Source organism: Orbicella franksi, chromosome 1 (genome assembly GCF_964199315.1).
Source record: "Orbicella franksi chromosome 1, jaOrbFran1.1, whole genome shotgun sequence".
Lineage (NCBI taxonomy): Eukaryota > Metazoa > Cnidaria > Anthozoa > Scleractinia > Merulinidae > Orbicella > Orbicella franksi.
In genome coordinates, this window is record NC_138145.1 from 9,632,668 (window position 1) to 9,660,162 (window position 27,495).

Genomic DNA, 27,495 nt, shown 5'->3' on the forward strand with positions numbered 1-27,495 from the left:
AACTAAAAGAAACTGGGGATGAACTAAAATACCCAGAAACCCTTGCAACAAGTCAGCGGTAATCCCTTAAAATGTCAATACATGAAATTAATTTCACACTTCATGTGCAATCTTTCACCATCTTCGGAGCACGTTGAAATTCTTGAATGGCTGTTCGCCAAGGGTAAGATGTATTTATGATTTCTGCTTTCTTGTTTTCTTCTCAGTTCCTTACGATCGTTTGTCTCCCAAGGTCAACGTCGGCAACCAAACAAATCTTGTGCAGGTACGATTCCGGGTTGTTACCGGCGGATTTCTATTTTTAAGTTATTTGAGGATCTTGTCTTTTTTTTTTTTTTTTTTTTTTTTCTGTACGGCAGTCTATTATGAAGGTCCTAACGATAGAAATCTTACGTGCCCACAATGGACAAGTTAATATATCTTGTCACCGTCAGAAGTTCCCGTTTTCTGTTAGTAGTACCCTTCCATCCAAATTCCTGGGCTTTATCTAAAATAATCATTTAGAGGTTAAGTTTAATTAAATTTATCTTGCATTTTTCCCCGCTCACTGCCCTGTTATCTTTTGACCTTAGCCTTGTAGCTTTGTAGGGTCTTCTCACCAGGATCCTGGTCCCTGCAATTGTGCCTCCCCCCCACCTCCAAACACACACACTTCACAAGAGAGTTGTTAATTAAACTCTTTATGGAAATAACAAAATAGTTTTTGAGTAAGGTTACATGGAATGGATCAGAGGGCACACCATGTCTGCGCACTTTGCTAAGAAGGAGTGTGCCTAGAAGTGACATAAAGAAATTAAGGCCCAGTTCAGACGTCATGCTCTTGCCGTGCCGAACTAAATTCAGGATTTAAGTCCGAGAAAAGCACAGCAGAAGCACGGTGTCTGAATCAAACTTTTGCATTAAGTTTGGCAAGCAATTAAGCTCAACAAGCTCTGCCATGCTACACGACTCTGGCACGGCAGTGATTCAGACGTTGTGCTTTTGCCACGCTAAACAAAATTCATAAATTATATTAATATATTTTGGTGAGATTGTGTTCCCACGGGGAGTTAGGAGGAGAATTGCTACGAGGCATCAGTAAATGCTGAATTTGGTTCGACTCTGGCACGCCGTCTGAATCAGAGTTGTTTCTTTCCCGTGCTATAGTCGAACCAAATTGCAATTAAGTTTGGTACAGCAGAAGCACGACGTCTGAACTGGGCCTAAACTGCAGCATCATTCAGTAGGCCTAAAACAGGGATGAGGGATGAGATTATTACAAGCTACCTATAAACATGTTAACCTGAGCATTGTTCAGGTTTACTGGAGTGGTATTCAGGCTAACCCACCACCTCTTACCCCTCACCCCTCACTCCTCACCCCTCACCCCTCACCTCTAACTCCTCACCCCTCACTCCTTACCCTCTCTCCTCACACCTCACCCATCACCCCTCACTTCTTATCTCACTCGTCAACCATCACTCTTCACTCCTCACCCTTTACCTCTTGCCCCTCACCCCCTCACTCCTCACCCCTGGCCCCTGGCCCCTCACCTCTCATCCCCATTTTTGACTGATTCCTCTTCCCAAGTTGTGTTCAGAGGTGATGCAAGATCACTCTGAATACATGTAAAGTTACGTCACTCTATATTTTCCCGCTCCCCACAATGGCAGTTACCGTATGTAGGAAGTAATCTGTCGGGGACTCAGAATTTTTCTTTGTCCCACGCTCGTGTCATGTTGATTAATTCACCTTCACATTTCATTACCGAGCTTAGAATTCACCATCTTTATTAACTTATCACTACTCACGATGAATTCGATAGCGTTGATCCTAGCAGTATGCAGGACACCTATCATATATGAACTCAGTGAAATGACCTTGCTCTCCATGAGTTCTCGTAGCTCAGTGGATAGAGCGCCTGCCCGGTGTTCAGGAGGTCATGGGTTCGATTCCTGTCGGGGACTCAGAATTTTTCTTTGTCCCACGCTCGTGTCATGTTGATTAATTTCACCTTCACATAGGAAGTAATCTGTTATTAATTTAATTAAGGTACTATGTGCATGGAGTCTGCAGGGAAGGAGAAAACTGCCAGTATTCACACGACTTAAAAGATAAACCGTCAATGGTATGTCATCTTTGTAATTTATGGCATTTTAGTGTTATTACTGTCAAAATATTTCCACAAGTCGAAGAATGCAGCCGCCCAGTTCCAATTATTGCTTTGACTTTGTTTGTTTCCTGAAAGTGAAGGTAAAGGTGACTTGCACTAGGGTCTCAAATTGTCTGTATCTTAACATATTATGGCTTGTAGTAAACAATAAATTGATTAATGCTTTAGTATGCATGGCATCATCAAGTTATGATGCAGATGGCAAGATGAGAGAACACAAAAGAAGCATAAGAGTTTCATGAGGTACAGCCGAGATCAACTTAGCTTCTTGAGTGCTCTCCAAATGTCTTATAATAAGCGTGTTGTAACTTGATAATGCACAGTTCAAAGTTTCATAACATTACCAATAGAAATGACGAAGCCAAGTATGCTTTGCTCAAACCATGAGTGTGCATGATTAGATTTTATAAAATACGTGAGATACTATACATGCTCCCATTGGTTGATAGGTGTTTTCAGGTGAGAGTATGTAAACACAGTTGTGACGTTTTAGATTTGAGAAATATTTTATAAAAGGAATAGAGTACTTAAATTTCAGTGTTTACAAAGCCTCATAGCCTCATCTAAACACTGGGAAGGAGTGTTGGGAAAATTCTTGAGATGTAGTCAAGGGCTTGCATAAGTGTCTTGAATTCTCTGAACGCCCCTTGTGTTTAGAAGAGGCTATGTAAACACAGAAAAAGTGCTCTATTGCTTAAATGGTGCACACTTATGTATACTTAGTTTGATAGCACAACTTTTATGGCTATGTTATAGTGTCATTCTGGCAGAACTTTTTAACCCAATAACCTGTAATAAAGAGACACTTTTACAGTATCATTGTAATATTTTCAAGCATAATTTGGAGTGTTTATTTCATAGATTTGTAAGTATTATCTACAAGGAGCATGTTCCTATGGAAACAGTTGTCGTTTTGACCATGTCAAGCCACCATCTGGAAGGTACTGTATACCTGATTTGATAAACATCATTTTACTAGTCAGATCCATATTTGCTTTATTAATAGTCAAAAAGTTGATTATTATAAGTTTTATGCCAAAATTAGTCTATTCTCATTAATTCACTTTTTGTTGCAACAAAACCTGCAGTGAATCTTTTGCTGAATAAAGTCAGATTAGTCTCAATACAGTTGTGCAATCATGCAAGTCCTCTTACTTTGTCATGCTTAGTTTGAAACAACCCACCTTCCCTCCAAGAGCAAATCAAGCCAATTTTCTAAACAGGAGTATGAATGTTTTTTTTTTTAGAGTATTTAGTATATCCAATACATCTTATGCCATGCTGTTGAAACTACCTGATTATGATTTGAAATAATCACATCAAAATTGAGGGCTCTGCATGCGATGTAAACCATAGTAACTTGTTAAGAATAAGAATAACATAGTAATAACATGTTACAATTTATATTTCCTTATTTAAGGACCAGAACTTTATCTGGCCCCAAGCCAATACCATTAATACCAGAAAATGATCAAGATAAAAACAAGGTACTAAATGTATTAATATCTACAGACATAAAGTTTTGAATAATTCTGACATTACTAATTTTTTAAAGAATAATTGTTCAGTTACATAGATATGTAGCGAAAGGTAAATCTTATTAAGTAGGTTTATCCTGGTAACATATAAATTAAAAGATCAGAAGTAAGACAAAATTTTTATTTTTTCATTATCAAGATTGTGGATCAAATATTTTTCTATTTCTAAGATGTTCAAGGCAGTAAATTTCAGAACAGAGTAGAAGCCTTTAGATCAAAATAATGAATCATACAGAATGTTTCAGAATGTTGTGATTCAGGATGAATAGACCTGTGTATGTTTTGTCTGAGGTTGAATGTTATTTTGGTTAGGATATCACCATGTTATTTGGTACATGTGTATAAATGACCTTGTTTCAACTTTGACAGATGGTTACCCTCACAAAACAAAATAGGAAACATCCAAGCAGCTGGGTGGATGCACCTGTGTTTGTCCCAGTAAGTAATAAGACCAAAGTGTCCTCATTGTATATCCAAAATTATCCCTTAATGATAAGTTATTTGCTCTCATGTAAAATTGGGTATGATGTCACAACGTTGCCATATGCCTGGTAACTCAGATCTTGGTGAAATATCATGTCATTTGAAACTTTTATCTTTCTCTAGCACACCAGTAATGTTCGAGTTTCTATTGGATGGATTGGTCAGGCACTCTAGTCGCTCAAAGTTGAACAGTAGCATTACTCAAAAATCCGATCTAGCCACCTTAATATTAAGTTATAACTAGCAAATAATACAATTCTGTCAATAATGCAATTTTTGAATGTTGTTCTCCAAAGGGCAAAGCATATCAGGGCTCGAGCTCATCAGAAAGGGAGGCGGAAAGTATAACAGATCCTGTGAGTATTCCAGACCCACATAAAGCTTTGAACGTGCCTTATACACTCATTATGCATGCATCCATGAATGTGTATAGCAAGGCAGGCTATCAGACTGGTCACCACTAAACTACATTGTACATGATGTGAAACTGTTGTATGGTTACTTTATAGGATGGTGGTAATCTGTCATATTCTGCAGCAGCTCAGAGTGGGGTAGAATTTGTTGATGACCTTACTGATGAAGAGGCTTCTCAAGTGGTGGGTAATGAGTCTGTCAGCTTTATAAGATGTTATAGTAGCATACTTAATTATTCACTAGAAACATTGAAAAGTTTCATAGGCATGCATTGCATGTAGAGAGTACAGATTAATAGCCCTTCACATTTACATGTATTACATGTCTATCATACTATGAAAAAAGGTTCAACTGTAATAATATTGATTAAAAGTATTATCGTTTGTCTCATGACGTGGTCACCTGTGTGACTAGCTATCCATCACTTATAAAGCACTGTGTTCCACTATGATTGGTTGGTGGCAGTAATACATGTAAGTGACGCATAAGCGGTCAACCTCATCACCTGACGAAGAACAGCAGTATCCAGTAGAAATGTCACGATGTACATCACAAGTGACCACATCGTGGAACAAATGAAAAAACTTTATTTTTGGTTGTACTTCACTACGACGATCAACTACAACTTTGAACAACTAGAACCTTTTTTATGACAAGTACAATTTATTGAATTTTCAATTTATGGGTGTGGTCATACGTTTTTTAATTTGTCTGTTTTGTGCATTTTAGCTCTGTCCATTTGCTGCGGCAATAGGAGATTGCCCTTTAAGTGAAACGTAAGTTTATTTTCTTGGTATCTGACTTTCATTTTGGAACGGCTGGTGACCAAGGAAAAAAAAGTATCCATTTTCTTGCTTTACAGCTGTAGTTACTTACATGGTTTGGAATGCGAGTATTGTGGCAACAAATGTCTTCACCCATTTAATGTGTCTCAACAGGAAGGTAGGGTGGAGATTATACAATTTAGATTTATTTCATAAGAATTTTAATCAATGAAATAAACATTGTAAATTGCTTAATTATCATTCAGTTTATCCTCTCTACGTTGGATCTGCTGAAAGACCCCATGCATCACAGTCTGTTTACTTGTGTGAACCGAAAGTCCCTATACCCACAAAAGTAGCCTATATGCATTTTACCAAGTGCTCGTAACATGCTGGTTTGATTGTGATGAATTTGTTAATTATTCACTCCAATTTCTTCTTTCAGAACATCGCCAGCAATGTATCGAATCCCATGAAAGAGACATGGCACACTCATTTGCAGTACAAAGGTAAAGAAAGCTTGAAATTGAAAGTTAAAAAGGTAAAAGGCTGTATGCTTTGGCATGTTACAGATGTTTTCAAGCCCCTTCACCTTGGTGTTATGTTCTGTTCTTCATAATTTGTTTATTATCTCCTTGTTGCAGGAGCGAGGGTGTAACTTGTGGAATCTGCTTAGAGGTTGTCAAGTCAAAAGCAAATCCCAGTGAACAAAGATTTGGAATCCTAAGTGAGTTTGTTTCTCTTTTAGTTGTGTTCTACTTTCTTGACATTTTCACACCCAAAGCTGTCGAACGTTAATTATGGTTAACAATAATCTTTTGAAAATGACAATTCCGAAACGTCGTTTGTTCTTATCGCTAATTTTTCCTTGCTTGTGGATACTGGTAATATTTTTATATAACAACAGAAAGATATGAACACCTAGAAACTGAGAAATCAATGCAGAATAGTATCTTTTAACAAGACTAAACTGGATTTATTAATTAACCGTTAAGTGACCTTCTCTGAGTTTGTGGCACCAACAGCATTAACACGAAAACAAAAACAAAAAAAAAAACGGTGTTTATTTTTCACGTAATGTAATTGTATGTAATTTGTTTACCCACGGAGCACCAAGGAGTTCACAGTTCACAACTCGTTCAGAAATGTCCCCGCATTCAAGGATCGAATTGGAATTCGAGAAATGTTGGTTTTTGAGGAGAGGGGAAAACCGGAGTACCCGGAGAAAAACCTCTCGGAGCAGAGAAGAGAACCAACAACAAACTCAACCCACATATGACGCCGGGTCCGGGAATTGAACCCGGGACACATTGGTGGGAGGCGAGCGCTCTCACCACTACGCCATCCTTGCCCCCAAATGGTGGTAGAAATGGTAGAAATGGGCAACTTGAGAGCGGTAATATTGCAGGATAAAAAGTACACACCAATTTCGTAGTATACTAAATCAGTTGTAACTCTATGACGATAGTTATGTTCGTGCATTTATTTAGAGTAAATACGATTGAACTTTGAATTTTCACAAAAGTTCTCTTCTTGTTTTTGTTAATCTAGCCTCAGACTTAGATCGCTATGTCTTTGAGACAGGGAGGGAGGCTAACCTCATTGAACGGAAGTCCATCTTCAGCCGTTTGGTCACACTATGTGTTTACATTTTGTGACTGATCGCAGTGTAACTTACAGCGTTTATTCAAAACCCTGATTCATTTTCAATCTTGTTTTAGCTGATTGCAACCACGCCTTTTGTCTGGCTTGTATCCGTCAATGGAGAAATTCGTCACACGCTAAAAACAAGGTCGTCAGGTAATGTTAAAATCCATCGATATTAGGAAGATGCATATTTTTTCAGATTTATAGGTATTTATTTCTATTACAGACATGAGTGTTTTACTAGCAGTCGAACCGACTATCGAATCTCCCGTAAGCGACCACCCAAAATGTCAGGCCTAGGTGGTAGCTTAAGGGAGGTTGAAAACAAAAGAAAATTTCAAACTTTTAGCGCGGTCTCTTACGAGAGGTGCCCGCTTACAAGTGGTTCCAAATATAGTGATCTGACTTGAAAACTTTTGGTATTTTGGAAAACTGGTCGCTGAGGAGAGGTGGTCGCAACCGGAGGTTCGACTCTACTTAACAACATCCGAGACCCGAGTGGAGTATTTTCCGTATCCTCATTAGTGAGGATATATCGATGACGTCATTTCCTTCTTATATCATGGCTGTTTGTGCAAACACTCAGTTGTGAATACAGCTATTTCAATAGTAACATTGTCGGAGCATTCAAGTTTACGCGACAACAACAAAAGTTAAGGTGGAAGTAGAGAGCTGTGCAAAGAAAAGCTATAGAAAAATACTCGTATGAGTGGAAAATCTTATGTATCCTTGCTCATACTTCACGTGCAAAAATACAAATTTGTAGATTTTTGTCTTTTAGCCCGTTGGGTTGTCTGTGTCATTGCTTTGGCCATTTTGCTTCCTGCATGTGTTATTATTCTATGGCTTGAGGTATCTCCTTCAAGTTATGCCTATTAATATTCTCTGTCTTGATCATTGATTTGATGGTTTTTTTTTCCAGAATGTGTCCGCTTTGCCGAGTGCCATCAGCGTTTGTTACTCCGGTACGCCATTCATTTTTCGAGTTTTCAGTGTGTTTTAACACTTTCAATTTTGTTTTGATTCAGCAGTTTCTTCGCAAACAAAAGAATTAAACCAAGGGAACTTTCATTGACATTTATCGTTTTTCAAACTGATACCGAGATGCTGTCACAAAATGAACGTTTTTCACCATGGTTTTGGTGCTTTGAATTCAATGCTTGAGGGACTTCTTTTTGAAACGATTCAAATCTTTACAACAATAGGGTTGTTTATGTTATTACATTTCGCAACCGCGACCACAATTTGCCTGATTCCAACTGAGTATTTTCTCGTAATTAATCGATAAAGAAACCAATCACAGAGCTTGCTTTCATTTAATTTTTTTAGAGTGAAGTCTGGATTGAAGATCCAACAGAAAAGAAGAAGCTCATAGAAGAGTACAAAACCGCCCTGAAGTAAGCTGTTTTAATCAAGTTCGGGATCAGATTCAATCTGTGCATCCTGTATAATGCTCATTGTCTGACAATCCTGTTTTGCAGGGAAAAGCCCTGTAGATATTTTGCGGCAGGAACAGGAACGTGTCCGTTTGGCAGCAGCTGTTTCTATAAACACGGTAGGTCACAAATAACAACTTTCGTGAAGATAATGGCGGTGTTGTAGCAGGAGTACATGTGGTCTTCGGTTATAAGAAAGTTTTGCGACGTGTTTTTTTCTCGTTTTCTGTAACCACGTTAATAGAAATTCACGACAAATTGCGTTCGTGAGAAGATCAAGGAATATGAGCTATTTGAATCGTGACATAAGACATTACATTGTAGCGAAAATTTCTGCAAGAAACGTTGTTTCGAAAGAGAGGTGACCGCTTGGCTGTGGGAGTTCTATTGTAGGTTCGAGATAAGGTGTTGACAGGGATTGCCAGTGAAGCTTGAAGAAATGTTTACTCCAATTATATTTCAGTTGGTAAAAAGATGTTTTGGAAATGAAAAAATAGAGGAAGATAAAACAGGGGAAGAGCTAAGAACCTTAGTGTTTGTAGTCTCCTGTACCATTACTGTACATTACATTTTTAGCTTATCCAGATGGAAGAGTGGAGGAAGTGAAGTTGAGGCACTGTAATACTTCAGAGGGTGTTACGAAGATTGTGAACACTTTCAGGTCAGTTACAATAACAGTGCAATTGCTGTGAAATGTGAGTTACTTTCCAGTCAGAGATGTTTTCATTTCGACGCTGAGGTCATAAGCAAACATTTCTTTAAATATTTGTTTTACACATCAAGTAGTCCACAAACTGACGGATTTGTTTATTTTTCGTATTTTTCACTGTACCTCTACTACCAGGGACACAATACTCAATTGTCGCATTTGGATGCTTAGAAATCATGTCTTCTTTCACTACTGTTTACTTAAAGAATAAGATATCATTTCCTTGTTTTTTTCATATGTTTTTACTTGGCTCTTTTTGTGTCCTTTCCCACCAGACTATGGGACTTTCTTGAAGTTCACGAGGATGAAAGGATTCGTGAAGAATACGCTATAATTGTGCTGGAAGACTCGGATTCAGATTCAGATTGAAGGCTTAAACAAGGACACAAATGTACAGAAGGGAAGACTGTGTGAAACTACTTGTTTCTGATGCTTTAACTACAAATTATATCGTTGTGAAAAATATATACTTTTTGAAAATGTAAGTAGCAGCTGCTCTTGAACGCCTAACTCGTTTACAGTGTGACCCAGCAGCTCCTCAGTTTGATATGACATTAGCGACTGTTTTCAGCGTAAGTCAAGATTACAACCCGTCCCTCAGTTGACATTTATAATCTTAAATGGTTAGTAAAATCAACGTTAATCTAACTGCTTTCACTTATCTTCATTCATGTGTTCTTGCACTTTGCAGCTCACTTTGTTATGAATTTGATAAGCCATCTGATACACTGGAGTGAGATGTAAAATCGAAAAACAGTGAAGAGAATTTGTACAAACAAAATAATTTGTAATTTATTTAGACGTGAATTGTATTGTACTTTCTCATTACACTGTAAAAGTCATCTTAAAATATTTTTGATGATTTTCTCTTCAAAGAACTCCCGTTTAGATGTAATTTGTTGCTTATGTCGGAAACTGACAACACTAAACACGCTACAAAAAGTTTGGCAAAATTTGCAAGATCCGCGCGTGATGGCGTCTGTATTGTCACCACCCTTAGGTTTCTCTTTCTGCCCCAATGATGTAATTTATTTGAGTTAAAGTATCACATTGTAAAATACTTTTGAATAAATGATTGTGAGAATTGTAGGTGTGAACTTTTTACGAATATTAAATTTTCGGAAATTTAAGGTGGCTCTTAACCTTTTCGTCACAGCTCATAGAGGGGGATGGTTATCAAACGTAGAGAAAAAGAGCAAACAGATAGCGAGGCCCCGTCCACACAATGCCGGACGAATTTGAAAATGGAGGTTACACTATGAAAACGTATCAATTGTTTTCCCTCCACGCTACGCCGGGGGAATTTAAAAACGCAACAATCATCGGTCATTTTGGATATGTTAGACTATGTGTTTGTATTAGGACGCCATCGTTTTCGAAAAGCTCCGTTTTCATGACGGATCAGTGTGGACGGTTGGCCTATCCGTAGAAATAAAGCTACGTTTTCAAATTTCTCCGGCGTAGTGTGGACACTGCCCAAGAGTTATGTTGAAAGGGCCACTATGCATGACACGCAGCTACTGGTGAGCTGCTCAAACAGAAATCGACAACTCTTGTGTCTTGTGCACGGTCAAGGTTTAAAACTGTTTGCTAGCAAGAGCAACATCAGAAATCTAACAAGTTATTGAGCAGGGAGGAGAGGAGGAGCTTACTTCTACAGGCCTTCGTGAAGCAAACCTGTGAACGAACGGAGAGACAAAATACGTAAAGCAACCAGAAGAAAAACAGAGTGGAAGCCAGGAAAAGTGGTCGGGAGAGGGGGGTGGGGGTGGGGGTGCGCTGGGTGAGAACGTTGTCCTGCAATGAGTTTCACCAAGATCAAACAAAATGTTTGCCTGCAATACTCTTATTTTGAGACAATAAAGTTTTATTGATTCGTCTGTGCGGTTGATCATTCACAATCTAGACACACAAAAAACAGACCAGCCAGTTCAACGAAATACCTAGTAATTAAAACCTGCATCGGGAAAAAAATATAATTTATTATTAGTAAAGTACTAATAAATACCTCAACGGACAAGATAAAATTTTTACAATCTTCTTTACGTGATTTTGTTTGAATTTAATTTTTACGAAAAATAACTGCAAAATTATCTGCTATTCTGTGAAATCTCGCATGCCAGTTCAAACTCCCAAAAGAAAATCGCTCAAGTAAGATTTTAACATTGTTTGTTGTTACACCACACCCCATTACCTGTCCAACTATAGTTATACAGCGAAATATTTTCTATGCCCCGGTGATGCCGTCGATCGGCGATTATCCAATATGCCACTGAATTACATTAAACGCTTCGGAGTTTTCCTATTGGCTCCACAACCCAGTGACAAAATTAAGTGAAATCAAAAATAGGAAAAAGATATAAAACAACGTGGAAATCAATATAGACTTGTTTAAAAGACGACATATTAAATGTGCCTCAAAGCTGAAATTTGTTTTTTTTGAGCGTCAAACCAGCTGACTAATCTGTTTTGAACTATCTTTTTTTACTTTACAACGCTAGATTGAACTGTTTTACTAGAGCAATCTGTCATGTCATGAAAGAAAGAAAGAAAAACCTGTAATGCAATGAAGATGGCGACTAGGAACCGAGTGTGGTGACGGTGTGCTACTGACTTTGTAGGGCGAATGCCTCTAAATGTTTCGAGTAGAGGATTACAGAAAAGTTAAAAAAGCAAAAGGGAAAGAAAAGCGAATAAAACGTTTTGCCCTAAAACTAGTTCTTAATTGGTTGTTAATCACCTCGTCCTCGTAGCCAATATTTCGGAGGTCTCGCAATGCTTCTCACCACGAGTAGCGTTGCGTGACACACCACAGTTAACGTGACAGCTGAAGGTCTTCATACAAGTGGTCGCTAAGTAACAGGACGTGTTCTTATTATGATAAGCAAAAGAGCCATCTTTAGAAACAGTGCTTACAAGTGTTGCTGCAATTTTCTGATAGGTTATTAAATAACAAAGTGAAGTCTGTAGTAGTCGCTTCCTTACTGTAAATAACTTGCTTAGTGCGTGTAAAATTATTAAAATATCTGTCTATAAAAACCGAGCATTATCACACAAGTGTTTTTCTCCTCCAGAAAATCGATGGCGCTGTTTCTGGCATTGTTTGGTAGACGCGTTAAAGGTCAAAATGTTGCGGGCAAAATTACTCGTATGTAAGCTTGTTTTCAAAGTTTTTTTCCCTTCGCGAAGTTGAAAACAAGATCCAACCAATGCAGCCCCAGAAGCCACCTGTTTGCACACCCAAACAATCCCAGACATCCTTGCGCAGCACTTTACTTGTGTCCAGTCCTGCAAAAGTTTCAGGAGTGGAGAACGTTCTTGTCTGATTTTCAGGTCCTTTTGGTTTCTACGCAAGGAAAGAAGTCTGGAGGAGCGGAAGATTAGGGCTCAGAAAGTGAAGTGTGTCACGTGTTGGGGTGAGAGAGCATGTCCCATGTTTTGAGCCACTTCCGTCGATTGATCTCAGCAGAGGAGAGAGCCACGTGACCGTACGTGAAAGGACTGTAGAAATGAAATCCCCACAGCACAATTACAACCAAGAACGCACAACACCCGTACAATATCTGACGAAGCACTTTGTATCTGAGGAAAGAACAGAAAAGGTTAAAAACATTTGTGAAAAGCTATCCAGGTAAATTTTTCCCAAAGCTTCTTCATGGAACCTTTGACTACTTCATGAACATTTGCACTTGCACTAAATCATTTATCGGAAAAAAAATAAGAAGAAATGCCTTCTATTGAAATAGAGTGGACTGCCTAAATCGTTGTGTCAACGAAGTAATACAATACGATACAACACGATACTATACAATACAATACGATACGATGCGATGCGATGCGATGCGATGCGATCACAAACGATATCTTACGTGGTTCCTCTATTTCCCAAACGAATCAAGGTTGTGCGAGACAATAAGAGGGGAAGGGAGGCAGCTTTGGAGCAGTTTTGCTTTCAGGTGGAACGTGGCTCCGATTTTCGATGGTAAGTGCTAATTCTCTTACCAACTCTTGTCGAAAGTTGTTGCTCCCTGCACTTCTTGACTTTGCACGACACATGATCTCTAACGACTCCCTCTGTGTTTGCACTGGAATCCCTCTGGACCGGCACGAGTAACATACCCTCTCCCCTCCCCTAGGGTGTCCTGTGTGGACTTACCTAAAGATTTCTTGATGAACATGCTCTAACATCACTGGTAAAAGAACAATTTTAAAGAACAGCGCGGGAAGGTAATGGTGAATAAACAATGTTCTCTCTAGCGGGAAGAATGTGGCGAAGTGAAGAAGATATCCCATTACAACAGCTTCACCGCAGAACACGAACTGCTGCCATGAATCTGATCAAAAGGACACAAAGATGTTAACAAAACTTTTTTCATCGGAACGTCATCATCTTAGAAAAGTGAAAATGAAAAAAAAAAAAAAAAAAAAAAAAATGAGGAGGGCAAAGAAAAGTTTACATCGGACTTCATGTCCTCATTCCCAGGCTCATATCTCCTCACTTTCTCGAGGAAGGAGGAGAACGGACCCTGGGAACGAGGGTGCGGATTGTTGAGAGCTACGATGACGTAAAAGGGGACTCTTTGCCGACGTCATAGTTAACAGGTAAATTAAAAGCATATTTCCATAGAGAAGGCTCTACACTAGAGACCACTTGACTCCAAACTTGACACACAAATTTGTGAAACTTAGAAATTGCTGACATTCTTAGCTCTCTGGATGTAATACTGAGCGAGGTATTGTCTTGCAAAAAAATGCAAAATGTTTGGGTGTCAAATGCCCTATTGAGCCTGTACATTCTTTGCAAATGATGATTTTCTCAACCAGCGTTACGCAAAAAGTATTTAGTACATGTTAAATTACTTCTTGGGACACCTAATCATGCACTGCCTTTTCAGAGTTGATATTTCTGTAGCTTGACCACAGTTTGAAGCGCTTAGGCTAATAAACAAAAATTGTAAACAAAGATTCTCCAATAACCCGTTTGTTGGACTCGTTTGTGGAGACCTGCGATGGACTAGCACCCTACTCACAGGGAGTAAAGACAATCCGGGCTGCTTCATGATACGGAAACCGCAGTCAAGCGCCAACCTCGAGCCAGTAGGCTTCGTCAAACTGGAGAACAAACCAGTTTCATTGTTCTCTTAACTCAAATCAAACTCTAAAAGTTTTGAAAGCATACCTTTGGACAAGTCGTACACCTTCCTTCTTCTCCTCAATAAATAAAATAGTAAAAGCCCGAAATACACCGGCAGTGACAGTGTAGTCGCCCACCACACAAAAGGATTACCAATGCAAAATATTTGAGCCTGAAAAGACAATTTAAGGCCACATTTAGCTGTGCTTTCATATCAGGGTTTGGTGAAAATGAGATGAAGTGAATCTCAGTGCGGTAAACCTTACATTGTTGTCTTTAGCAATCCAAAATGCCACTCCTCTTCTCATCAGTGGCCACCAAGAAGGACGCGAACCAAACGTGTGCTCGTTAGCAAGTTCCTTACTGGACTCTAACATCTTGAGCTGAAGTGAAGAAAAAGATAGATATATCGGTTTTGTAAGAACTACTGACAGACTAAAGTAATCAATCAAAATATCAGAAAAAGGGAGGGGAAACAATTTAACAAACCAAACAGATTTCCCAGAATAATTCTGTTAAGCGCCCTGGTGCTAAGGGAAAACTTGCTGTTGGTAGCGATGTTTACAAGTTTTCCCACGCTTGATAAACGCGAGAAAACGTGCAGCTGGGGTCAAGCGCCAAAAAAATTAAAATAAAATAAAATCAACACTAAGCAGGGGAAATATGCAGTTGGCTTTAACTAAGCATGGGAAAATACGTCAGTAGTTGGTGCGAAGCGGAAAGAAGAAAAAAACTTACTTTGCAGAGTCTACACGTACCTGTATCTCCCAAAATTTAGAGAAAAAAGGCATCGGCTTAAACGCTCTCTCCAGTGGCTCAGGTTTCTTTTCAACCTCTGTTGGACCTTTACCTTCAGCTGGTAAAGAGAAAGACAGATTTGAAAAGGAATAATAATGACATGAGAGCACAAGAAAGGACATGGACTACCAGAGCTTGACCCGACTTGAAGGATTGGACAGATTAGGAGTCTGGACTGCAGTTTAAAAATCAAAAGTCTTACGATAAAACTTACGATAAGTTATGTTTTGCTGATGTTCCTCTACGTTCCAGATTGTGTTAGTCTGTTTGATGGATTTATCCGTGCAGACTTCAAGTTGGTGAAAACCCCAGTCTGGCAACTGCATCCCCGATATCTAAACAAAATATGAACGAAAATTAAGCAATGTCCTCTTTCTGTACATTTAACCTTTATGCCTCACTTCAGACAGTGGTAGAACTACTGTAACTTTGTTTCCTAGTAAATTCATTTTCTCTGCCTCTATAGAGTTTTTTATAAAATATGTCGAATTGTTCATTTTGATTGAGTCTTACCAATGACCTATTGGAGGAATTTTTTTGTTCTCTATTACATAAAACAAATAGATTCCATGCTGCCACATAAGACGTCACATAAGACGTCAAAATGTGGGAAAGAGCAACAGTGACACACTCGACCATCGCCTCGTGTGCCACTTTTTTTTTTTTTATCTTACCACATTTTCACGTCCTCTGTGATCTATGACTGAACAGACGCACGAAAACATGGAATCTATTTCAATGTCATTAAAGATGCGTACATTATTCATCGTGGTGTAAGACTGGATAGATGAATTTTCACTCGTTTGTCTCACGATGGAGTCACTTGAGATGTAGATAGCGACGTTTCGACTGCTATACAGCTACATTGTAGTCTTCATCAGGCGATGAGGTCAACTGTTGCGTGTCACTATTTGTAAAATCTATTTGTTGAATGGAAACACGATTGGAAGTTTGGGAAAACGAGAAGCAATAAGGGAACACGCCTAAACGTTGACGAGTGTTTTTGATTAATTTTGATTGTGTAGTTATTAGTAACTTAGTAATTTAAGTAATTGTTCCTGAAAAGCCCCATTGGGGAGGTAACAATAAAGTATGTATGTAAAGTATGTATGTATGGAAACACGAGAAAATGCTGCCTAAAGAATATGTTTTAGAAAAGACTCCAAGAAAAAGAAAGGAACATCGTCCTGCTCTGTGTTTCTATCGAATTAAAGACGAATGGCTTTCAGCAAGCGCTTCCTTACAGCGCTTCCTTAAATACTGTACCTTTACGGCCTGAGAAGTATTAACATGAATCAGTCGGACTTGCGAGTGGATGGTCTTCCAAACGTTGCTGCTGTCTGGGTTAATTATTTCCTGTTGGTGATAGTAAAATGACAACAGTTAGTGATCCCATGACAAACAATGGAGAAATTGGTCGACATCTTTGTGCTAGCTCGAAAACTCGGAGGGTGCGAAGTCAACGTCGATTGGATGCAAAACCTCCAGAGTTCTATTAGCTTCATCGTGTTTTGAATCGGGAACCAGATCCATATCATATTACAAAACAAAGCAATATAGCTTTTGTGTGATAAATTTTAACGCACATACAGCCATACATACCACTTTCCACAGGTTCTGAGCAGCCATGGAAATGTTGTAGTCAATGTAACAGGAGACTTCCTGGTTGGCCGGGTTCAAAGGAGCGGCAACATCATGGCTAAAAATTGACAGGGAAAGATAACATCTTAATCAGGAATTACATAGGAAGTACTGTTTACTAAGGTGGGCAGCAAGGTGGGGCGCTGGACTCTGGATTCGAGTCATGGTTGGGGTCACTGTGTTGTGTTCGAGACACTTGACTCTCACAATGCTTCTTTCCAACCAGGTGTAACCCTTCGATGGGATAAGGGGGCGGGGGGGGGGGGGGGGGGGGAGAAAAACTTTTGGTTGCTTCATGCTACAGAGACCTGAGCTCATTGGTTCGAATACGGACTTTGCCTATCTCACGGTGGTTATCATAGATTTTCTGTTGTATGAATCACAATCAAATTACACAATGACATATCTGTGGAAGCTTAAGCAACAACAACAAAAACGTTTTACCTGTTTAAAGCTCTACCAGTCACTCCATGAACAATTTGAATGATGTCACCATTGCGCACGGGTCTTGGCGGGAAATCTACAGAAAGGGCGTCTCTGAAATGATATCAGTGGAATATCTATTAGCATGACCTAGATGGATTAAAACCTATCACATGTACAACATCAAGGACAAGTAATAAAGTACAACTGCCGTTAGTAAAGCAACACAAACAAACAAACTTGAAAAACTTGTTCTAAATCAAAGACTTACATTTTAGGGTCTTTGACAATCCACCAGTTATTGACATCCTTAAAGCCATAGCAAGTGACCTGCTGCTGTGCTGAGCTGCCACGCCCATCAGGGTACTTGACGGGGTAGGTGTGTGTGTGGGAGTGGAGCCAGCATTGTTTGCCAAAGGTGTTCCGCAGGGTGATCTGAGAACCATATGCTACCTCTAGTGTCATGAAATCAAAGTTAAAATGCCATTAGCATGATCTAGATAAGCTAAAAGTTGTCACAAGTACAACGTACGGGACATGTTATAAAGTACAACCAAGACAAAGGGAAAATACATGTGTAATGGGGTGGTACAAGAAGGGAAAAAGTGACTGGTGAAATGGGTGGGAGCACATCTAATCAGTACCAACTGTATAATAATTGTACACCAAAAAAAAAAAAAAAATGAAAATTTAATTTTTATTTGTAGCCACAAAACAAGGAAGAGCTCTCGTGAACTTGTTATAAATTGTTCCTGCGTAGAGAATGGATTTTGAACCTGACAGGGTACAAAACAAAAACTGTGCATTTGATATTTTGGCAAAAAGCAGTTCTAAAGTAAAACTACCTAATCCCAAAAATCAGGCTGGAATATTAGGGATAGGATGAACTGTTTAATTCATTCTCCACTATAATTGCTTCTTTACATCTCTGGGGATCAAAGGAAATGACTATTGTACAGCCAGAACTTACCAATTGGTTGACCATGTGTAATCTTAGCCAGTCCTCCCTAAAAACAAAAAAAGAAGCTTACAATCAGTAGTTACATGCATCAAATTTAAAGGAGCTCAGTCATGGTATTTTGAGTTATTGTGGCCATGTACAAAATTACCTTTAATGGTAGGAAACCTGAAAATAACAGTTTAATAAGATAGAAACACACCAAAGAGATAAGAATAAACCATAAAGGAACAAGGATGGCTACGGATGGAGTCAATTAACACGGATTACAGATGATGAATTCGAAAAATTGAGACTTTTCAATAGACGCAAACTGTGATGTAGCTCCTTTAAGGAAAACAAAATTCTAACAATGAGGTGACAACAGTGTATAATTGAAACCAAACAGAATCAGAAGACCTGCATTTTAGTTATACCTCAAGACTGGCTTGGAATGCACTTGACATCATGTCATCATGGGGACCAGTCTTTCTTGCAACAGCAAACAGAATGTAAAACTGTAACAGGTAGAGCATGCTGGGAATGACAATGAGACAGGCTACTCGGCTTATCACATGTCTGGCAAGTTTTCTCTGCAGGGAAGAAAAGGCAGAAGAGCTTTAATATTATTACTTAGTAAATTACTGTTTAATAAATTTGATTAGACTCCTAGCTGAGGATTTCTTTCAAGCCTGTGAAACTAAGAATGAAAAATGTTCCTCTTAGTTAAATTGCACAAGCTAACAGGGGATTCTCTCTAGCTTAGCATAAGCTGAGAATTAATATTTGAGAAAACCAGTATCTCTTTATTTCTAGCATGAATGCATGCAGTTGTCATCTATGTTTATCAGTACACTGCAGTGGAAACTGTCAATGGCAGATGATTGGGATACAGGTTAATCAAAATGTCAAGCAATTTGGTTCATCATGTAACTAGAATGTCAAGTAACTTGCACGTATATTTTATTACCAGTTTATTGCAAAATGTGATCTGAATCTTGAAAGGGAAGTGTTTGTCCTAAACAGCTTTACTGCTTGTCGTACTGACTTAATGACATTGCTACTTACTGATGGAAGAGAGTGGTCCCCAATAAGTTTCCACAAGTCACGGCCAGTTAAAAATCCAACAGCAAAAAAGGTGAAGATGCCAGTGTATTTAGTGCTAAAGGAAAATGAGCAGCTGTGTTGAATCATCTTTTGTTGCTAACAATATTATTGCCAAAAAACCCTCTCAGAGAAACCACACCTTTCAGCTGAGAAGAGTGAAGGGATCATACACATTTACAGCTTTATGGATAATTGATCACAAGTACACGGACCAGATTAATGGTCAAAATAAAATGTAAAATTTTGGCTGAACTCTTTGTCACATCTAATAACTATGAACTTGTTTTGACCCACACAAATAGGGGAGAAAATAAAAACATTCAGACAAGTAAGGATCTGAGACTGTGGGACACTGTGGTATTTAAATCTTTTCTTTCTGCAAGCCTGAGACTTGCAAAAGAGAAGACTAGACTGTGGATCGAGCAGTCCAGATTTGAGTTCTGACTAGAGTTGTTGTGTTGTGTTGTGTTGTTAGGTAAGACACTTGATAACTCTCTCTATCGGTAACTCTCCCCACTCATTTGTATAAATGAGTATTGACATGTTTGATGCTGGGGGGACCCCTGGGATTGTCTAGCATTCCATCTAGGTGAGGAGGAATGAGGAATACAAACACTTCTAGCCACACAATGCTAAAGACACTGTCAGTGATAAACTTTTGTAGTATGGTAATTTAGCTCAACACAGCTTTGCATTACAATATGTAGCTTTTTAAATGTGTGCATTGGCTCACCTGTAAGCACCTAGCAGAGCAATTCCTGTCAAAAACAGCCACATCCACCACACACATGTGAATGGTCTGCGAGGAAAGTTACACATAAATTAGGCCATTCATTAATCATAATTCATCAATCATTGCATTAACTTTGTCATGTAAATTATAGAACACAAAGGCTAGATTTTGTCTGAATTGTGTGATACACACAGGGCTGTGCGCTATAAATGCTGGGGTGCCACAGATGACTAACTTTTGCCTTTGGGCGACTGGAAAAACAAATAAGTGCTGGGCACCAGGATTTCATTGTTAGGAACCTTTGTGCTCTTTGTTATTTTTCTTCGACCACCACCTTGCTCTATTTAGTTGTGACAAGCTTCAACAATAATAATGTTCTTCTGTACATACATTTTGCTTAGTGGTGTTGGCTTTTGAGCATAAAGGTATCTATGATCATTATGTTTCCAGCCAGAGCTGCTGGTCCGATGCACAATCTTCCTTTCTTCACTGAGCTTCAGACTGAAATGGCTTAGCAATAGAGGCTCAAAAAGGCTGCATGGAAAATCACTCACTATCATAACCTGGTATATTATGAAAGCTGGTAACACAAGCTCTCCCAGGTGTCTTTAGGCTACTGCTACTGCTACTGCATATATTAGGACAGGGGACTTGAAAAAAATTAATCAAACTACAGTGTATTCATACCTCTTACATTCTTTGCGGAACTTGAGGTAGCAGAGAAGGGATGCAGCACTGAAAAACAGGAGAGGGGAATCTAACATAACAAGTCTACTTTGTACCACAAACATGTTATCTGCAACAAAAAGGAACATCAAGGAATGACAGTCAGAAACTGGTATAAAATGATCTTGTGCAAACAATGTTACAGTACAACAGCCACTTGCTAATGATGATTTTTGGTATGTTTGTGACAGTCAGTTTCATAACAAACTGCTGATAAGTAAACAGGTTATCTTTTCATTTTTCCTGTCCTTCCCTTATCTTTCAAAAAGATAACAAAAATCCAGCAAAAAATATCATGATCTTAAATTGAACATCTACAACATCACATGTTGTAGATATTCAAAAAAGACACAAAAAAACACAAGGGACTACATTTATGTTTTGTTAACAAGCGCACACCGCTATGCTACTCACTATCTATTAAACAATTAGATTATTAGCTCCAGATTTCTATTGTGTGATAAAAATCGAGAGTGAATAATCTAATTGTTTAGTATAAATCTACTAGTCGTTCAAAACTTAATCAAAACCCTCTTCACAGACACTTAAAAAACATCGTTAAGCAGTCATTATTTTGTTAGCAAGGGCACACTGCTATGCTACTGCTGCTGCTACATGTAGAAAATCAATGGATAGTTTCTAGTTGATGCAAGTGACCTATTTTTTCATAGTCATTAAATGGTTATTATAAATCATAAATATTTTCATAGGTTTTAAATGTTAGTATCATAAATACATTGTGTACTTGTAATTTTTCCTCAAGAGGATTTGTTTAACCGGCCTGGACGTAGTTAACAGACAAAGTTGTTTACATGCACATTTTGTGACAAAAAGTTCCAAATTGATTCCCAACTCAGTATCCTGAGATAAGAATACATGCTTTATTTACATGATTAAAAACTTACAGGTGAAGTTACTAGGAGTTAGCGACTGCTGAGCTATGGGAGACTAAACTGAAAATAAACATCTCACCAAATGTAGCCAAAAATCCACCCAGAGCTGCTGCCCAGTGAGAACAACCAAGCTCTATAATGACCTGAGAAGGGAAATAACAATTTTTAAACCTGAGTATTAATTAAATAGAGTAATTTGACACAAAATTCTGCAGCTTTGGGGGATCATGCCTATTAAAGGCATCCGTGGTTGAGTGTTCCCTCGATTGAACCTCGATCAACATCTTGATCAACTCTTGATCAACACCTCCATCAATACTCCGTCAACACTTGATTGACATCTTGGCCATTAGTCGGCTGAGAGTCAACTAATTTTTGCAGACACGCCATAGAGTGTCGATCGCTACACATGAGTCGGTCAACACTATGGCAACTATCAACCAACTGTTGATCGAGTGTGGATGGATTGTCAATTGAGATATCAATCAAGCGTCAATTTAAGCCTGGTTCACACTTGTGAGATAAGCATAACACAAGTGAAATAACCATAAGTGCAAGCACAAGGAAAAAGGAACATGTTTCTTTTTCTTGTGCTTATGCTTGTGCTTATTTCACTTGTGTTATGCTTATCTCACAAGTGTGAACCAGGCTTTAGAGTCAACTGAGTATTGATTGAGATGTTGACCAAGTGTCAATGAAGATGTCAATGCAGTGCTGATGGAGGGTCGATCGAGAGTATCGATTGACACTTGACCGCAGATGCCTTTAGTACACATGATCCACTTTTGGTAAATCAGGGCTCGAAAAAAGTGCCATCCCATCGTCCCAGACAAGTAGATTTTCCTTCTGGGCAAGTAACTTTTCACTCTCACTTACCCGATGGGCAAGAGATCAAGCAAGTCATCTGCCAACTAAACCATTAAAAGAGCAAACTAAGACTTGCTCAAGGCAAGCAAAATTTGGGGAGCTACTTGTCTCAAGGGCAAGCTTTATTTCAATTTTTTTTTAGCATTGTAACTGCTATCTGTTAAATATTACAAGAAAAAACTCTTCTCAATACTATGTAATAAGGGGCAATGTTATGTGTCTGAGAGCTATAACAGTACATGCATATGAAAGCAAGCTTAAACATACACTACACTCAGATGGGTACATGAACAATAGAGCAAAACATTTGGTAGATCTTTTCTAGTAGACAGAGTGAATGGTTCATGTCTACACTACCAGAAATATGAATTGTCTGAGTAAGTTAACAGGAACTGTACAATTATGTACATGTGTACATTGTATATGCTTTCTGCAGAGTCCAAAACATGTCTAGCAGTCCATATTTATGTGATGACTGTATTAACTACAAATGGATGTCTTTTAAGCAGGGTTTGACTGTATGCCACCCCTGATAGTACTTAACTATGAAAAGTATCTTTTGCCCCCCATCCACCCCAAAAAGCTTCACTGAAGTCATTTCAGAATTTAAGAACGTTTTAATATGACTAGTACCCTGTTTAATTACCAGCATAGGCTACACTGTTAACCCTGTTCCACTGTAATTTGAATAAATGCAACTACAAAGATAGCATCACACACATACCCACCTCATAGACAATTGGCACAACAAGACTTCCAAGAAATGCTGAGACAAATCGTAAATACCAAACATGCTGCTCATATTCGCCAAGATCTGAGGAAAGATTTGTAAAGATGCAAAGTGTCAGTTGAAAGCTATGGCATTGTGTCAACACGTTTTCTAGGATGCAGTGTGCAGTGCTGGGCTATTTTCTATCATTTTGCGACATAACTGTAATCAACACTCTTGGCAAGTGGCCTTCAGTATGCATATTTAAAACATAATTATATATGATTGAATTGAGAGGTAGAAAAAATCATAAAATGCAAAAGGGTGTTTCTATATCAAAGTATCACAACTGTACCTTGTCCTATATCAGCAAATGAAAACTGACCATCATATCCAGAAACATAAGCTGAAATTCAAACAGCAATGAAGGATTTGTCATTCATGACATTCAGTCTATACACCTGCCAGTTGAGCTTCACTCTTGTCAGTGATTGTTATTATTATTCAGACTGTCTGATCAAAGTCTGAGAGAACCAATTACTGTGAATTATGTTTTAGAACACAAAGGCAGGTCTGGAGACCATGTACAAGACAAGTATTCATTTGTTAGCTGTTAGTTAACAAGAGCAATGAATCCAAATAATTTGTGGAGTTCATGCTAACCATTAAGAATAATCAAAAAAAAATTAATAATCATGATGCCTCGCATTACCTGCTAGAGCAAACATGAGTTTTCCTAAGGGTGGATTGACATCATAGAAGAATTGGTTTTTCATGAAAAAGTTAGTAAACTGGCCAAAATGTACTTCATCAAATCTGTGAATTAAAAACAAATCATTCAATCAATTCAAACAATTTCATTCATTCCAGTCAATTTACTATTGCAGTGCCTCTCTCTGACACCCAGGTGTATAAATCTGTATCGGTAAATTTAATGCTGGGGGTAGCCCTGTGATGGACTAGCATCCTATCCAGGGGAAGTAAAAATGCTGTCTCCTAGTTGCTTCATGCTACTGAAACTGGAGATAAGTGCCGGACTGATGAGCCACTTGGCTCATATGCAGACTTTAACTTACCTACTTACATGTAATTTTGGGCTTTTTGTATGATGCTTTAGAAAAAGAAGGGAAAATCAGCCACCTAATCCAACAATAAGGCTACCTCCTTCAAAACTTTGTATCTGACTTGAGATGAATCATGGTAAATCCTAAATTTTTTCAGTTCAATTAGACTGGAAGTGGTGGATTAAATCTTGGAACAAACTAAGACATTAGTTACTACAAAAGAAACTGTTTGGGCTGTGTTGGTGGGCAAGTAAAACACTGTGCAATTTCAAGTGGATAAAGGTAAATTAACCAGTAACAGTCTGAAGACAATGTTTTGAGCATTGGCCCTGCATCAGAGCAAAGTGCAAAAAGTGGTCTCTTTTTAAATGCTTGAAATACAAAGCATGAAAAGGTTATGTTCACTTTGCTCTGATGGAAATCACCCGATCCATTTAGTACATGTAATGTTACATCCATACTGTTAGGTATACAGACACTTTAACCTAACACGCATGATACTGGAAAATGTACCATTGTACCATAGTTTACCATCAGTTGTACCTAAGCACAAAAACGCGATTAAAAAAAAAAAAGATCTAATTGGGTATTGAATGACGCATGACTTACACTTCAACTGTCGCAACTGCCGGCAATTAATGCCAATGCATCTGATATGCAATCAAAATATGAATTTGCAGACCAATCATGCAACCTACGATTCCCAATAAGATCATATATTTTCTTCATAAGTTCATACCTAGATGCGACCAGTGGTAGGTTTACTTACATGACATGTTTAGGAGTGGTGAGTTGCCACATCCTTGTACCAAATGACAAGCCCACTAGAATCAGCCACACAAAATTCAACTCAACATTCATTGCAAAAGGGGGCAAAGCTTCTCTTTCACTTTGTTCTCTTTGCGCTTGCTTTTCTTCTAACTTTTCCTGTTGGTAAATTTTCCAGAATTATCTCTCAAATTATTGCCTGTAGCATGCTGAACTGACACATAAATTTCACCTCTGGCATGGAGTTGCTTTCAATTGAGTGTTAAAAGTAATCAGGCTTTGGTTTTGGTTTTACTGTGATTTGAGATTTGGCTGAGTAGTCTAATTGGTAAGCAGGGATGGCAGAGCATATTTTGAATTGAGGGGGGGGGGGGGAGGAGAGGGGGGAGGAGAGGGGCTTACAAGCGAACACCAGGGGTCTGGAGATATTTGTAAAATTATTATTTTATGCCTTTTTTTTTTGGCTTGAAATTCCCCCCTGGCTCTGCCATCCCTGGTAAGTGATTGGTTTGGTTCTGGTTTTATGACACTCAATTGAAAACCACTCTATGAATTTTAGTCAGGAGATTCCCAAGGAATATTTTTAGGGTTTGGCTTCTGAGCCAGAACCCTGCTGGGCAATAACACTTAATCATTATCAAATACCTTTTAAAAATAGTTGGTCATTTGATGGAGCAATAAATTTAATTAATAACAAGAATAGTTGGTTATGTTATGAAGCAATCAACATGTAAGTTAAGTTACATTTTGTTCCCACTTCAAATCTCTGAAGAAAACTCTGTTGTAAATGATTTTAAAATACTAACGGACGCAAACAATGAGATAGAATTTTGATCATTTCTTTCATATTATTTCAGGGCATCTTCACTTGTAGCAAAAAAAAAAAAGTTACTACAAGGGTTCTACAGTATTAACACGACATAAATTCGAATTAGAAATATAAGGAACATAAAAATATAAGCTTAAGCTTAAATAAGCCTAGAGCTGAATTTTAAACCAACTTGAGTAGTAAGCTCAAATCTAGAAGTAAGCTTTCGAGTAAGTTCATTTGAATTTACACTTTCAAAGAAAAAGCAATTGAAGTAAATATGCCTTTACCACCCGGGCTTTAACAATCGTTATTGACAGCATTTTACACAGCAAAAAGCTGGTAAATTGGGCAAATTATATGGTATACTGTCAGCTTTAATATGCAAATAAATTTCCCAATATCGATCCATAAATTTAATTTTTCCTTGTAGCCTCTAGCCTTAATTTCTCTCAGTTGTTCTCTTAATAAAGAAGTTCGGATACAAAACAATGTTTTAGAAATCTGCTGAAAGAAATGTACCACGAAAATCGATCATATCAGACAAAAAAACACACTCTCGTTATAAAACAATTTACATAGCTGGACGAAGATCCAAGAGCTACAGCTTCTGCATTCTGCTTCAAATTAGGTCTTACCTGAACTTCAAGACCCTTGAGAGGTTCGCCAGCTTTGCGTTCAAAGTCGCGCTCACTTGGACTGGTGTGGACGTCACTAGAGTTTGCCAACTCACTGGTCATTATATTCAAAACGTAATTACCATGGAAAACTAGAGGTTCCTTGGTAAAAATGCATACTTGTAGCAGGTAATTACATTCGGGAGAGCGAACGCGCGTGTAGCTTTGTAGCCGCGCTTGTCTAGGAATGATGCCACATGCAGCGCACTCTAAGGCTGCGAAAACTCATGCAAAGCAGAATGTAGCACAGGATCTTTAAAATTTTTCAAGCTCTGAGTCCCGGGAAGTAAGGTAAAGTCTGCGTACGAGCCAAGTGGCCCATCAGGCCGGAGCTTATCCCGGTTTCTGTAGCATGAAGCGACTAGGAGTATTTCTACTCCCCCCTGGATGGGATGCTAGCCCATCGCAGGGTTACCCCCAGAGGTACTCCCAGTAAATTGGGTGGGGATGTGCAGCCCGCTTCCCAAAATCCTTACCCTATTTATGACCAAAATCGGCAATTTTTCCTACCCTATTCAAAATCTGACCAAAAATTTGATATCCTATGCAGCTGGTACAGTTACCTTAAACATAATTTATGAAGGGCTTTTGTTGGTATTCCTATCAGTAATGATGAAAAAGTAGTTTCTGCTAAAAATCTTTCTTAATAAGACCAGGGTACAGAAAACCATTCCCTATTTGAACCAAAATGGCCAAAATCGATACCCTATTAATTTTATGACCAAGGTAAGGTAAGGTAAGGTAAGGTAAGGTAAAGTCTGCATGCGAGCCAAGTGGCCCATTAGGCCGGAGCTTATCTCGGTTTCTGTGGCATGAAGCGACTAGGAGTATTTCTACTCCCCCCTGGATGGGATGCTAGTCCATCGCAGGGTTACCCCCAGCATTAAGTTCGCCGGTACCCATTTATATACCTGGGTGGAGAGAGGCACTGTGAGAGTAAAGTGTCTTGCCCAAGAACACAACACAATGTCTCCGGCCAGGACTCGAACCTGGACCGCTCGATCTGGAGACGAGCACACTAACCATGAGGCCACCGCACCTCCCAATTTTATGACCAAAACGGCTGA

General features: G+C 38.6%; 2 protein-coding genes across 4 annotated transcripts; one reads left to right on the forward strand and one right to left on the reverse strand.

The window, feature by feature from the left end:
- The first annotated feature begins 71 nt into the window (after positions 1–71).
- On the forward strand, positions 72–10,232 carry LOC145488695 (putative E3 ubiquitin-protein ligase makorin-1). Of its 3 annotated transcripts, XM_081467627.1 has the most exons (18): positions 72–163; positions 233–265; positions 2,032–2,107; positions 3,014–3,093; positions 3,573–3,639; positions 4,060–4,128; positions 4,470–4,529; positions 4,683–4,769; positions 5,317–5,363; positions 5,450–5,529; positions 5,797–5,860; positions 5,996–6,078; positions 7,073–7,151; positions 7,921–7,963; positions 8,328–8,395; positions 8,480–8,553; positions 9,011–9,095; positions 9,419–10,232. In XM_081467627.1, the coding sequence occupies exons 1-18, from the start codon at positions 147–149 to the stop codon at positions 9,510–9,512; spliced, it is 1,206 nt and encodes a 401-aa protein (XP_081323753.1). In that variant the 5' UTR covers positions 72–146; the 3' UTR covers positions 9,513–10,232. The 3 variants fall into 3 exon arrangements, with proteins under 3 accessions (XP_081323753.1, XP_081323759.1, XP_081323746.1); XM_081467633.1 differs by lacking the exon at positions 233–265; XM_081467620.1 differs by having other exon boundaries at positions 82–265.
- An 85-nt stretch (positions 10,233–10,317) lies between these two features.
- On the reverse strand, positions 10,318–27,492 carry LOC145488659 (protein O-mannosyl-transferase 1-like). The gene is made up of 21 exons (XM_081467578.1): positions 26,390–27,492; positions 24,945–25,102; positions 23,824–23,927; positions 23,467–23,517; positions 23,131–23,216; positions 21,615–21,678; positions 20,604–20,712; positions 19,917–19,982; positions 19,145–19,238; positions 18,514–18,669; positions 18,110–18,146; positions 17,411–17,594; positions 17,161–17,253; positions 16,678–16,774; positions 16,342–16,431; positions 15,290–15,410; positions 15,036–15,133; positions 14,544–14,660; positions 14,323–14,449; positions 13,300–13,477; positions 10,318–12,725 (listed from the first exon to the last, which is right to left on the reverse strand). Exons 1-21 carry the CDS (start codon positions 26,489–26,491, stop codon positions 12,548–12,550), a joined length of 2,310 nt encoding a protein of 769 aa, XP_081323704.1. The 5' UTR covers positions 26,492–27,492; the 3' UTR covers positions 10,318–12,547.
- Positions 27,493–27,495: the final 3 nt, after the last annotated feature.